The sequence below is a fragment of the Geotrypetes seraphini genome, chromosome 7, assembly GCF_902459505.1.
Source record: "Geotrypetes seraphini chromosome 7, aGeoSer1.1, whole genome shotgun sequence".
NCBI classification, from domain to species: domain Eukaryota; kingdom Metazoa; phylum Chordata; class Amphibia; order Gymnophiona; family Dermophiidae; genus Geotrypetes; species Geotrypetes seraphini.
This window is the reverse complement of record NC_047090.1, coordinates 8,876,334-8,888,522: the sequence shown is the minus strand read 5'-3', so window position 1 is coordinate 8,888,522 and position 12,189 is coordinate 8,876,334. Positions and strand designations below refer to the sequence as shown.

General features: G+C 44.1%; 1 protein-coding gene across 3 annotated transcripts in view; it reads right to left on the bottom strand.

The window, feature by feature from the left end:
• Nucleotides 1–2,767: 2,767 nt before the first annotated feature.
• FBXO7 (F-box protein 7) overlaps nucleotides 2,768–12,189 on the bottom strand; it is a 27,205-nt gene continuing 17,783 nt past the window's right edge. For all 3 annotated transcript variants that reach the window (XM_033951023.1, XM_033951022.1, XM_033951020.1), the window contains exons 7-11: nucleotides 10,612–10,695; nucleotides 8,351–8,446; nucleotides 7,800–7,976; nucleotides 7,567–7,604; nucleotides 2,768–5,706 (exon numbers count right to left, since the gene is read on the bottom strand). In XM_033951023.1, the coding sequence (XP_033806914.1) occupies nucleotides 5,335–5,706; nucleotides 7,567–7,604; nucleotides 7,800–7,976; nucleotides 8,351–8,446; nucleotides 10,612–10,695 (767 nt within the window). In that variant the 3' untranslated portion in view covers nucleotides 2,768–5,334. The remainder of the gene's footprint in view (nucleotides 5,707–7,566; nucleotides 7,605–7,799; nucleotides 7,977–8,350; nucleotides 8,447–10,611; nucleotides 10,696–12,189) is intronic.

The following is a 12,189-nucleotide window of genomic DNA, read 5'->3' as shown; positions in this document are numbered from 1 at the left end:
CGCCGAGGCGAGCCTCGGGGCCGCTTAGACTTCCTCGAGCGGCGCCTCGTCCACGAGGTCGCGTCGAGGGCGAGGCGTCCGGGAGACCCGGAGGAAGAGGAGGAAAGCCGGCGCACTCATGCGCAACTTTTCCTTGGCCTCAACTCTCCGCTCAGGTGGCTCCCCGAAGTCGAGGTCAGGGGCTGGGCAGACGAGTACCGAGGTGAAGGGGGCCACAGTTACCCGAGACCGAGGTCACGAGGCCGGGGCTCCCGAGGTCGAGGAGCCGAGGCCGGAGCCTCCGAGGCCGGGGGGCGCCCCGGCCGAGGTCGAGGCCGCCGGAACCGCAGCACGCTGCAACACTTCCAGGTCCCCGGTGAGCTCCGATGAAATCAGGGCTCGAAGGAGTTCCTGGAATGGCCGAATCCCCACGAAGGTGGGGAGTTCCGAGTCCGGGGCACACTCCCTGGAGGGCGACCTCGGTCTCGATGTATTGCCCTCGGGGTGTGCGAAGTCGAGGTCCGAGGCGGGGCCGGGGTCGACCCACCCGCCTTAACCTGAGTAGAGGATGGCTTCTTTGCTGAAGGGGATGGAACAGAAGACTTACCCGAAGCCGGCTTCCCTGACGAGGCCTTAGAAGACGAGGGCGAGGCGAAGCCGAGGCCCCCGAGGACGCCGAGGCCGAGGTCAAGGCGGGGCCGAAGCCGAGGCCGACGTCGAGGCCTTAGGCGGCGCGTCGACGGCGAACAATTCCGCCATTCTGGCCTTGCGGCGACGGAGGGCCCTGTTCTGGAAAGTCGCACAGCGATCACACGAGGTTGTCGGATGATCCGGCCCAAGGCAGACAATGCACCACCGGTGAGGGTCAGTGATGGAAAGTAACCTCTCACACCGGCTGCACTTTTTAAATCCCGTAACAGGACGGGACATCAACGAAGATGAAGGCCGGGAACGGACGACGTCCCGCGGCCACGGCTTCCGGGACCCCCGGAGCCCAACGAAAAACAAAATATTTTTTTTTTTTTTTAAAGAAAGAAAAGAAAGAAAAGAAAGCAACACCGCGAACTAATTCAACATGTTACCGATACAGAGAAAGCAGTTGCTTCCACCATGTCTTTCTCAATAATAGACTATGGACTTTTCCTCCAGGAACTTGTCCAAACTTTTCTTAAAACCAGCTACGATATCCACTCTTACCACATCTTCTGGCAATGCGTTCCAGAGCTTAACTATTCTCTGAGTGAAAAAAAATTTCCTCCTCTTGGTTTTAAAAGTATTTCCCTGTAACTTCGAGTGTCCCCTAGTCTTTGTAATTTTTGCCGGAATGAAAAAAAAAAAAAAAAATCGATCCACTCAGGATTTTGTAGACTTCAATCCTATCTCCCCTCAGCCGTCTCTTTTCCAAGCTGAAGAGCCCTAACCTTTTTAGTTTTTACTATCCTGGCCGCTCTTCTTTGAACCTTTTCAAGCACCACTATATTTTTCTTGAGATAAGGAGACCATAATTGAACGCAATACTCCATGGAGCGATACAGGGGCATTATAACATTTTTAGTCTTGTTAACCATCCCTTTTTTAATAATTCCTAGCATCCCATTTGCTTTCTTGGCCGCCGCAGTACATTGGGCAGAAGATTTCATCATACTGTCTACGATGACACTCAGATCCTTTTCTTGGGCGCTAATCCCCAAGGTGGACCCTATAAAGGAGGGAAGGAGAAATGTTACACTCTGGGGAAGGGGGAGAAGGTAGAGAGTGAAAAGTTAGACTCATGGAAGGAGAGAGAGAGATGTTGGTTGGGGGAGGAAGACTAGAGGAGAAGCATGCAGGAGGGAGAGAAAAAATGTTGGACTGGTGGAAAGGAGGGAGAAATGTTGGACAGGAGGGGGGCCAGAAAAGAGGAAGGGAGATGGATTGCAGGGGGCAGAAAGGAGGAAGGGAAAAAGAAATGTTACATGAGGGGGGGAGGAGAAGGAGATATGACTAAAGGAAGGGAGAGATAATCAGACAAGGGAAAGGAAGGAGGGGAGTCTGGTAGCGCTATAGAAATAGTAGTAGTAGTAGTAGTAGAGAGAGATGCCAGATTATGGGAAGGAGAGGAGAGAGATGCCAGACTGGGAAGGAGGGAAAGGAAGGAAAGATGTCGTCAGACCACTGGGGGGAAGGAGGGAGATGTCAGACCATGGAAATAGGGAGGGAAGGAGAGAGAGAGAGAGAGTGTAGATTTTGAGAAGAAAACAGAAAAATGGAAATATTGAATGTTAAGTTAATGGCAAAGATGGATGCAAGGCAGAAAGTGAAGACGGAGAGAAAACCAGTCAGTGGATAAGAAGGCCCTGGAAACATCGCTAAAAGCTCAGAAAAATAAAGTCACCAGACAAGAAAGGTAGGGAAAATGATTTTATTTGCAATATAGTGATTGAAATGTGTCAGTTTTGAGAATTTATATTTGCTGTGTATATGAAAAATTAATGGAAAAAATTGCATTGCAATTAGTAAAGGAGGCGGGATCTGGGGAAGAGCTTGGGTGGGTCTTGGTTGGGGGTACTCAGTTGATATTTGTTAGACTTCCCTGATGGCACGCCCTACTGGTATTTCAGGGCTTGTCTGGAGGGCCTCTGCGCATGATGTCATCACGGCGACATCGGTGCACTTCTGGGTGCCTCGAGTCGTGGTTACTACCTTTAGTGTGCCCCGGCTCAAAAAAGTTTGAGAGACACTGTTTTAGAGGGTTAACAAGTGCTTACAGGTAGCTTTTATCGACATAGCTCTCGCTTCTCACAACCAGTACAATACAATACAACAGCACTTTATTACCTTATTAAAATGTTATCTTCATTACAAGAAAGATTTATTGCTCAGGGAGGTCCACTTGGGGACTTCTAGTCCTGATTTTCTGTATAGCAAAGACAGCACTCCAGCATGTTGCATTTACTGGCAACCTGTTGGAATAACACGACACAGAAGCCACTGGTCTAGCTCTCCTTAAAATCCCATAACATGGATCACACCACATTATTGGTACAAAGAGGGAGAAACAAGCCCTTGGCTTCTCATGTGAGCAGAAAGGCAAGCAGATCAAATCTATTAAAAAAATAATGGTCATAGATAATTCTGTTAACATGCTTTTTTACTGGTTCAAATTTTCACCTAACTCTAGACAGAATTAAGGTTTAAAACAATTCAGAAAGTGTTTCTTACTTAGACTGCAAATGCTGGGCACTGGAGAATACAGATCCACCCTCATCAGAAACCAATTAAAAAATAATAGAGTACTTATATTTTTTTCTAAACTACACATTACATAACATATCCTACAGTAGGAAGAAAAAGGGAGATGAATTATACCACCAAGATGATAGAAGAATTGACAACAAGGCATTTTCAGGATTCTAACTTGGGGGGGGGGGGGGGGGGGCAGTAACAGAAGTGGTTTAATCTCCAACCACTTCTCAGGTACAGCTGCTGGGAGGAAAGGGACGTGCTAGCCGGCCACCTGACTCATTCCTGCACATCCCACCCTTTGAGGGTTGCATGAAATACCTCTGTGCAAAGTCAATGGGGCGGCAGCAGCAAGGGTTAGTTTTGCTTTAGAAGGCACAGATGCACATATACTGAGAGCACTACAAACACTGGAGAGATGACTAGAACATACCATTAAGAGAGGTGGCAATAAAGTGCACATTTTTGTGACTCGGCAACTACAGTAATCAAGAAAAGAACCTTCCTGCTGCCTTAAAAAATATGTTGTATCTATATCTATAAAAAGTGCCACAGCAAGCTCAGAGACAACAGTTTAGTATGAGTTGAGGGTGCACTCTGCCTCCAAGAGAAGCTTTTGATGGGAAAAGGATGAAAAACATGCTTGGATCAGACTTTTCCCTCTATGCAGTCACACTAGCTCCATGACTGCCACCTTCTGGTTGCATGTGCACAGTGCAGCAGAAACAACTACAAGGGCTGAGAGAAACCCACCTGAATCAAGGAAATCACTGGGGCATTCTCAGAACTGACCTGACCTGTCTGGCAAAACAGTTAAACAAGAAACACAATTTTCCAGAGTGTGAAAACACATTCCAGACACTGCTTCACTGTCAAATCACTTGTAAAAAAAAGTCTGAGGTAGAGAATGACTCGGGGACAAATTTTTCCGTCCCCTCGGGAACACATTTTCCCATCCCATCCCCATGAGTTCTTTTCCTGCCCCACTTTAAAATCATGTGTCCAAGGCTTGTGCAGTTAAGGCAGGGCTTACAAGAATGGGTCAGGGACCACGACAAAATAAATTGTCCATGTGTCATTCTCTACTTTGCAGTCTCCAGCTATCTTCATATTCTCTTTTTATTTATGTTTTACACTCACATTTAAACCAGTAATTCTGCTGTTCTGTTTTTGCATGGAGCCTTGGAGGAGAATGCATTAAACAGTGTAATCAATGCCACGGGGACAAATTTTCCCCCGTCCCCACGAGTTCATTTCCTATCCTCATCTGCACAAGCTTAAACACTTTAAAATCATAAGTGTCCGAGACTTGTGCGGTCAAGGCAGAGCTTACAGGAATGGGGCAGGGACAAAGCCCGGGGTGGGGGGGGAGAATATGGGACAGGGAAATTGAGTTACTCCAGAGACGGGGAAAAAATTGTCCCTGTGCCATTCTCTAGTCTGAGGGTACTAGGGAGACATCATATGCTGTCTGTCATACTGAGCTTCTCTGCTATCCTGCCGTGAAGGGCAGAGACACACACAGGCAAGAGAAAAGCTAAACTAATATCTCAGGCCAGTTGCCCAAGTATAGATGGTATTCTTGAAGCTGTTCATGATGTAACAAGACCTATTCACAAAGTCACATATTTCTTCAAAACGCTGCTAAACTGTATTGTCAGAACAGAAACTCTTAACCTGAACCTGCAACCACAGATTCTGTCCTGCCCTTCAATGTTACTCCTCCATGAGGATGCCTCCGATTGCCACAGGCAGACCACGCCGCTGCTGCTGCTATTCCATTAACTAGTGATGCTATGTGACCCCAGAACCACAAATGTCCCTCACTTTCTACTAAGCTCCTGTTAACAGTGTGTGGGGGGAGGGGGGGTTGATCTGAAGGAACCCAGTGCTTGGCTTCAGCATGAAATATTGCCACGTCCCACTCTCTCATTAGACTGCCGAGTTGTTCAGTTCTCAGCTCAGCCAGCCCCATCTCGGTGCACTGAAGAAACAGACACTTGTACACAGTCCAACACCACGATGAAATTTGGTTTTTCACTTAAGGAAAGGAAGACCCCATCCAAGATGTTATTTCCTGTAGCACAAAAACTCCCCAGTGGCTCAAAACAATAGCACAAAGCAAATCAGTGATCAGATGAACATTCGACGGATATCAGATGGCCGTCCACGGCTGGGTCTTGGACCAGAGCGTCCCGGCAGTGTTGGGCTAGGCTCTGGCAGCGGACCAATCGGATCAAAGTGAGGTCGGAAAGGTGGAAACCTGCCAGGGGTCTGTCCACTGCCTGGGATGAGAGAGGTGATTGGATCTCCAACAAATGGTAGCACTGGCCTTTGGTCATACTCTCCACCAATGATCCCTGGGGGGTAGATAGGACTGGGAGCAAAAGGCGTGGGATAGAAGGGGTTTGGGTGGAATGGGATAGGATGAGGGGGTGATGGCAGGAAAAACATATGCCTCCACCGAATAGCTTCTTTCTTCTGTTTTTGCTTCTTTTTGTATAGCTGTAGGACAAAAGATATTTCTTACTTGAAGTGTATTAGCATGGTGAAAAAAATGATTAAATATTATAGAAGGCAATACAGTACATAGATCCTAAAATACTTCACTAATTTGATCAGCAAATAATAACAGTCAGATATAACCGTAGCTATGAAATAAAACCCAGACATAGAATATTGCTACTCTTTGGGATTCCGGAATCTTGCTATTCCTTGGGATTCTGTATGGAATGTTGCTACTTTTGGGGATTCCGGAATCTTGCTATTCCTTGGGATTCTGTATGGAATGTTGCTACTTTTGGGGATTCTGGAATCTTGCTATTCCTTGGGATTCTGTATGGAATGTTGCTACTCTTTGGGATTCTATATGGAATATTGCTACTCTTTGGGATTCCGGAATCTTGCTATTCCTTGGGATTCTGTATGGAATGTTGCTACTTTTTGGGATTCCAGAATCTTGCTATTCCTTGGGATTCTGTATGGAATGTTGCTACTCTTTGGGATTCCAGAATCTTGCTATTCCTTGGGATTCTGTATAGAATGTTGCTACTCTTTGGGATTCTGTATGGAATGTTGCTACTCTTTGGGATTCTAGAATCTTGCTATTCCTTGGGATTCTGTATGGAATGTTGCTACTTTTGGGGATTCCGGAATCTTGCTATTCCTTGGGATTCTGTATGGAATGTTGCTACTCTTTGGGATTCCAGAATCTTGCTATTCCTTGGGATTCTGTCTTGCTTTATGAAGTATGCAAGTTGAGTTTGTATTACTTTTAGGGCTCGTCACTGATGCTTGGTATGGAAAAGATGAGCAATGGTGTCGTTATGTTGATTTTATGGATTTGGTCTATGTAATGTGAAATTTATATTGTATGTAATTTTACTGTGCTCCGCTTTGATAAAGGTAGATTATAAACAAACAATTCCAGCCATGTGCGACTGAAGTATTATGTTAGCATGACTTTTCTATGCAGAATTCTGTAGTAATTTGGCTGGTTCAGTTTTCTTGTTCTGCATTATTTATGATTTATAAAATGACAATTGTACGGAATATCGTTTCTTTTTATACTTTAATAAAATGATTTCAATATAAAATCATAACCAATTGAGGCTTGTGTGGATGGGATCAGACAGTTTGCGGGGAAGAGGCAGGGACAGTTGGTCCCTGTGTCATTCTCTAAAGTGGCAAAAGAAGAGAGAAGTCAACTGGAAAGGACAGGAATTGAACTGGGCACAATCCTTCTATGCTGTCATTTAATCAGTCAATTCGTGACTTGTCCCACCTTTTACTGTTTGCTTATTAGACCTGCTTCTGGTTTTTCCTCTTTTTTTCTTTGCTGTGCAGGGTGGCCACTTGGGTTGATTAGTAAACCCTGGAGTAACTGCCAGTGTTGTGCAAAGAGAATGCTGAAAAATTTTCCTCCTTAAAATCCATCTACTACAAATCTTAATGATGCTCAGTGAAACCGGTGTGAGAAGACTAAGATGCATTTTCCCTGCTTGCTGTGTCACATAGTCAAAATAATGCACGATATCATCCCAGGCAAAAAAAGCAAGCAGCACTTAATCCTGAACAGTGTTAAGAGATTATGTAAACTGGGAGCTAAAGAGCTTTACATATTAGGTCTCACTAGTATAAAGCTGCCTTTGGGTACTGGGTATCCACTTGAAGGGAACTAGGAGATAAGAAGTGACGGAGCAGAGTGCTGAGTGAGCTGAGCATAATACAGTGGAAGAGTTGAACTATTAACTATATTCTAATCTTGACACCCTGGCGTCCATCCAGGGCTTAACATTTCAGTCCTGATAACCTGTCAACACAGAAGAAGGTGGGAATATTGCTAAGAGTATCCACATCACTTACTTCTTTCCAGTCTGTATCTCGAGGCCTGGACATAGGATCTGTAAAGAAAATAAAAATAAACTGTACTTTATCATCTTTAAACGAAAGCCTTCAAACAGATGAGATTTTGTTTTCTAAATTTGCACTTAAGCTGAAGTTAGCTGATCATCTCTAAAACGTCACAGCTGAAGGTACAAGACACCATAGTCTCGCTACCATACAGAAGCACATAGCGGACGTGAGAGGAGACGCACCTCGAAAGTCACGTAGGTACAGGAACCGCCAAAGTGCTGAATCGTTGGCTACCGCACAGAGATCGTGGCACACAGCAGAAACAGCGAGAACCGAGCGCACATCCAGGAGCCGGAAAATACGCAGTTTCAACTCCAACGGGAGCACGGCCAGGCCAAAGACATCCGGGAGGTTCAGAGCTGCAGGAGGGAAGAGAAAAACTTACAAGGAGGCCAAACAGCTCAACTGCTGCTACACAACGCACTCTCGCCTGTTTTTAAAGACCAAAAATGTAATTGTTTTGTATAAATGTATGTTTGTAACACAAAACAAGACATTCTCAGCTGAAAGAAAAAAAACCCAATCCAAAACGCTTCAAGTACCCAATTTAATAGATAAAATTATTTTCTCCTTTCTTTTATTATCCTACCCACATTCTTCAAAGTGAAAGAATTAGACAGCAAAGCAAAGCTCTTCCCCTGAGATCTGCTTTTTGTGGGCTTCTGTCAAGAGTCCAGCCAGGACCCCTTTTCAAGCACAGGGCAAAGGAGAACTCTGGAGGTGCGGCTCTTACCTTGTCGGGCAGAGGCCAGTAAAGGATACACCAGCTGATCTTTAAACATTCGTGACAACTTCTGTAGATCCTTGTAGATATTGGCAACATTTTCCTCTGGGGGAAACAAAACCACAGCTTAAGCAACATCACTGCACTTGTATAAAAACAGAGAACAGAGTACACAACTGTATCATATAAAACCGATAGTCACAGTTTTAGGATTACAGATTCTTAAGTACACGAAATGCAGACTCTTCACCCAAGGTGGGACCAGGGTTTTCAAACTAGCCCAGTTCGAAGCAGAGTCTGCATTTGAGTGAGCCTTCCCTGGACAATGTAACTGATTTAAAAAACTGATTAAAAAACTTTATAACCCACAAATCATCATTGCTCAAGGCAAGGAACAAAGTAATACAGATTGTAATTACAATAAAAACAAGATAATTCATTGTTGAGTCATATTATTATGACCACCTTCTAATATTCAGAATAGCTGCCTCTGGCAACATGGACAGCAGCCAGACACCGTGGGAATGACTCAGTAAGATGCTTGGTGGTTGCTAGAGATATCTGAAGCCATGCAGCCTGACGAATGCATGGTGGTGGATCCAACTGTCGAACATGCTGTTTGAGGTGGTCCCAAATGTGCTCAATTGGGTTAAGGTCTGGAGAATTTGGAGGCCAGGGTAGTAGCTGGAAGTCAAGCAAACAATTCTGGTGGTTTGACATGCCGCATTGTCCTGTTGGAAGAATCCATTGGCCATGTACGGGTGTACTTGTTCAGTAAGGATGGAGAGATACCCATTTCAGCTGAGAGTGCCTTCCAAGGGACCCAGACCGTACCAAGAAAATATCCCCCAGGCCATAACACTGCCGCCACTGGCTTGTGTTTGTTGGTGGTGGTTTCAAGCCTGACGTGCCAGCACCCATTCCTTTCGATGGAGCTCAAAACGTGACTTGTCGGAGAAGGCAACCCTCTGCCAGTCGGTGTACATCCAATGTCGGTATTCCTGTGAAAATTGCAGCCATTTTTGGAGATGAACCTTCGTAAGCAAGGTGCAGCCGCCAGTTGTCTGCTCCAGAGAGACACATCAGGAAGCGAGTTGCTCCATGATAGCCTGCTGATCGGTCCACACCAACCTGCGCAGCCAATGTTCACCTCTCCCATCGATGGCTCGTGCTGCCCCACAGTTACCAAGTTGGGTCATCAAAAAGGTTCTGTTCGTCCATTCACAGTACACTTTAACCACAGCAGCCTGTGAAAAGTTAACAAACTCCAACGTTTCTGAAATGCTGCCGCCTTTGGCCCAGTAGCTGATGATCAAGTCTTTTTCAATGTCCGATAAATCGCACTTTTCCCCCCACGACAGCCACAGTTGCTATACTGGCAACTTGCTGACAACCCACAAAGTTTGCAGGCGACATGAGCGTTCATTCACTGGCTGTGAGTGACTGATGTCAGAGGTAGGCAGCGGTCATGATAATGTGACTCGACCGTGAATAAAACATACATAAGAATCAAAACAAAATACATAAAACAATAAAAAGGAAAGCAAAGAAAAATACTTTCCATCAGAGCTCAAACTGATATTCTCATATCATAGCCTTTGTAATGCATTGCTTTCATAGATTTCAAGTTTGCAGGCAGTATTTTACTAAAATGTCACATTGTCTCCTGTGTGTGTGGAAAAAGAAAGCTTCTTTATTCCATTAATAGAAGTGGTTATCGCAATGGACCTGAAATGCAATGAGATGCGCATTCAGATCTCACCCCTATTCTCAAGTACTCACTCTTTTGAAAGGGACTTTGTACCTTAATTCTAAAAATTTGACAGTAAGCTGCTTTGAGCATTATTTGCTAAGGCAGGTTGAAAATCCAAATTATTACATAAGAATCTAAAAAAAAAAATGGTGCTTGGGTAGTTCTCGCTGCCCTGGAGCATGGGGGCTATAGTGGTTCCTTGTGGAAGTAGCTCTATAGGAAGATGCACTCTGATCCTCTTTTCCTGAGAGAAGCCACTGCTATGTTTGGCCCCAGTGCTATGTTTTGCCCCAGGTACGTTAGAAAGATTGTGAGCCCGCTGGGACAGAGAGGGAAAACTGCTTGAGGACCTGAATAAATGCATGTAAAACCATTCTGAGCTCCACTGGGAGAACGGTATAGAAAATGGAATAAATAAATACTACACAGAAATAATCATCGACACCACCACAAAAAGGCTCCCTGATGAGAACCAGACACTTTTCAAGTGAGAATAGAGAGAAAACAGATACTGTACTTCCATGGTCAAAAATGACATAGGATGCTGGTGACAGCTGCAGCCTCTTCACACTTTTAATGGTGTTATCGACCTTCAGTGTAGCTGCAAATAAAAAAGAAAATCAGAAGTTGCAGTAGCTCTGCAGCCAGCAAATTGTTTGACAAAAGCATTTCAACAGTTCTCACTTTCCAATGTGTAGAGAAGAACACGTCACATTAAAGTCCTACCCTGGACCACACCATGCTGGAAAAGTACTGCAACTCCAGAGAGGTATGTTAACTTACTCCAAGTTAAAATAAGCCTTCGTGATAAGGCGTCTGGGGACAGACTTAAAGATCTCAATCTGTATATTTAGGAGGAATGGCGGGAGAGGGGAGATAGGATAGAGACGTTTAAATACCTACGTATTGTAAATACGCACGAGTCGAGTCTCTTTCATTTGAAAGGAAACTCTGCAATGAGAGGGCATAGGATGAAGTTAAGAGGTGAGAGGCTCCGGAGTCATCTAAGGAAATACTTTTTTAAAGAAAAGGTGGTAGATATATGGAACAGTCGATCGGAAGAGGTGGTGGAGACAGAGACTGTGTCTGAATTCAAAAGGGCCTGAGATAGGCACGTGGGATCTCTTAGAGAGAGGAAGAGATAATGGTTACTGCAGATGGGCAGCTCTATGACCTCACAATGCAGGTGCACAGAGCCTTAGCCTATAGGAAGAGGAGATGCAAATGTTAAGAGTCTTAGCCAATAGGGAGAGGGAAGATATGATAGAGATGTTTAAATACCTATGTGGTGTAAATGCACATGAGTCGAGTCTCTTTCATTTGAAATGAAACTCTGCAATGAGAGGGCATAGGATGAAGTTAAGAGGTGAGAGGCTCCGGAGTAATCTGAGGAAATACTTTTTTTACAGAAAGGGTGGTCGATGCATGGAAGCGGTAGTGGAAACAGAGACTGTGTCTAAATTCAAGAGGACCTGGAATAGGCACGTGGGATTTCTCGGAGAGAGAAAGAGATAATGGTTACTGCGGCTGGGCAGACTAGATGGGCCATTTGGCCTTTATCTGCCTTCATGTTTCTATTAAATAAAAAGATTTTTTAAACACGGCGTTAAACATTTGCAAACTTTAATTCACCTCATCTCTTCATTTAACCTGGATCTGCATGGACATATTTGTTGGTCTGACTGAAGTGATGCTGGTCCCTTTTGTCTCTTATATCATCATATTTATTATATCCTAATTTTACTGTTTTTTATGTATTTGTTTTATATCTTTATTTTTAAATTATTCCTCAGAATTCCATTGCTCAACGCTTTTTCCCCACTCACATTCCTTTGTTATTCATTCTTTTTCACATTTATTATGTCCATATATGTTCTTTTTAAAATTTTCCATATTTAGTTTTAACTCAAACAAATTTAATTTAATTCATTTAGTTTATTTATTTAATTATTACTGAGATGTATACTTTACTTTAAAAAGTACTATGGCCTCAGAGTGATCTGTGTACTCTTGTTAGAATGTTTAATATCTTGTTCAATATCTCTATCTTTATTTTATTCCTACTGCTCAATAACTGTCTTCTAGGTACTTTAGT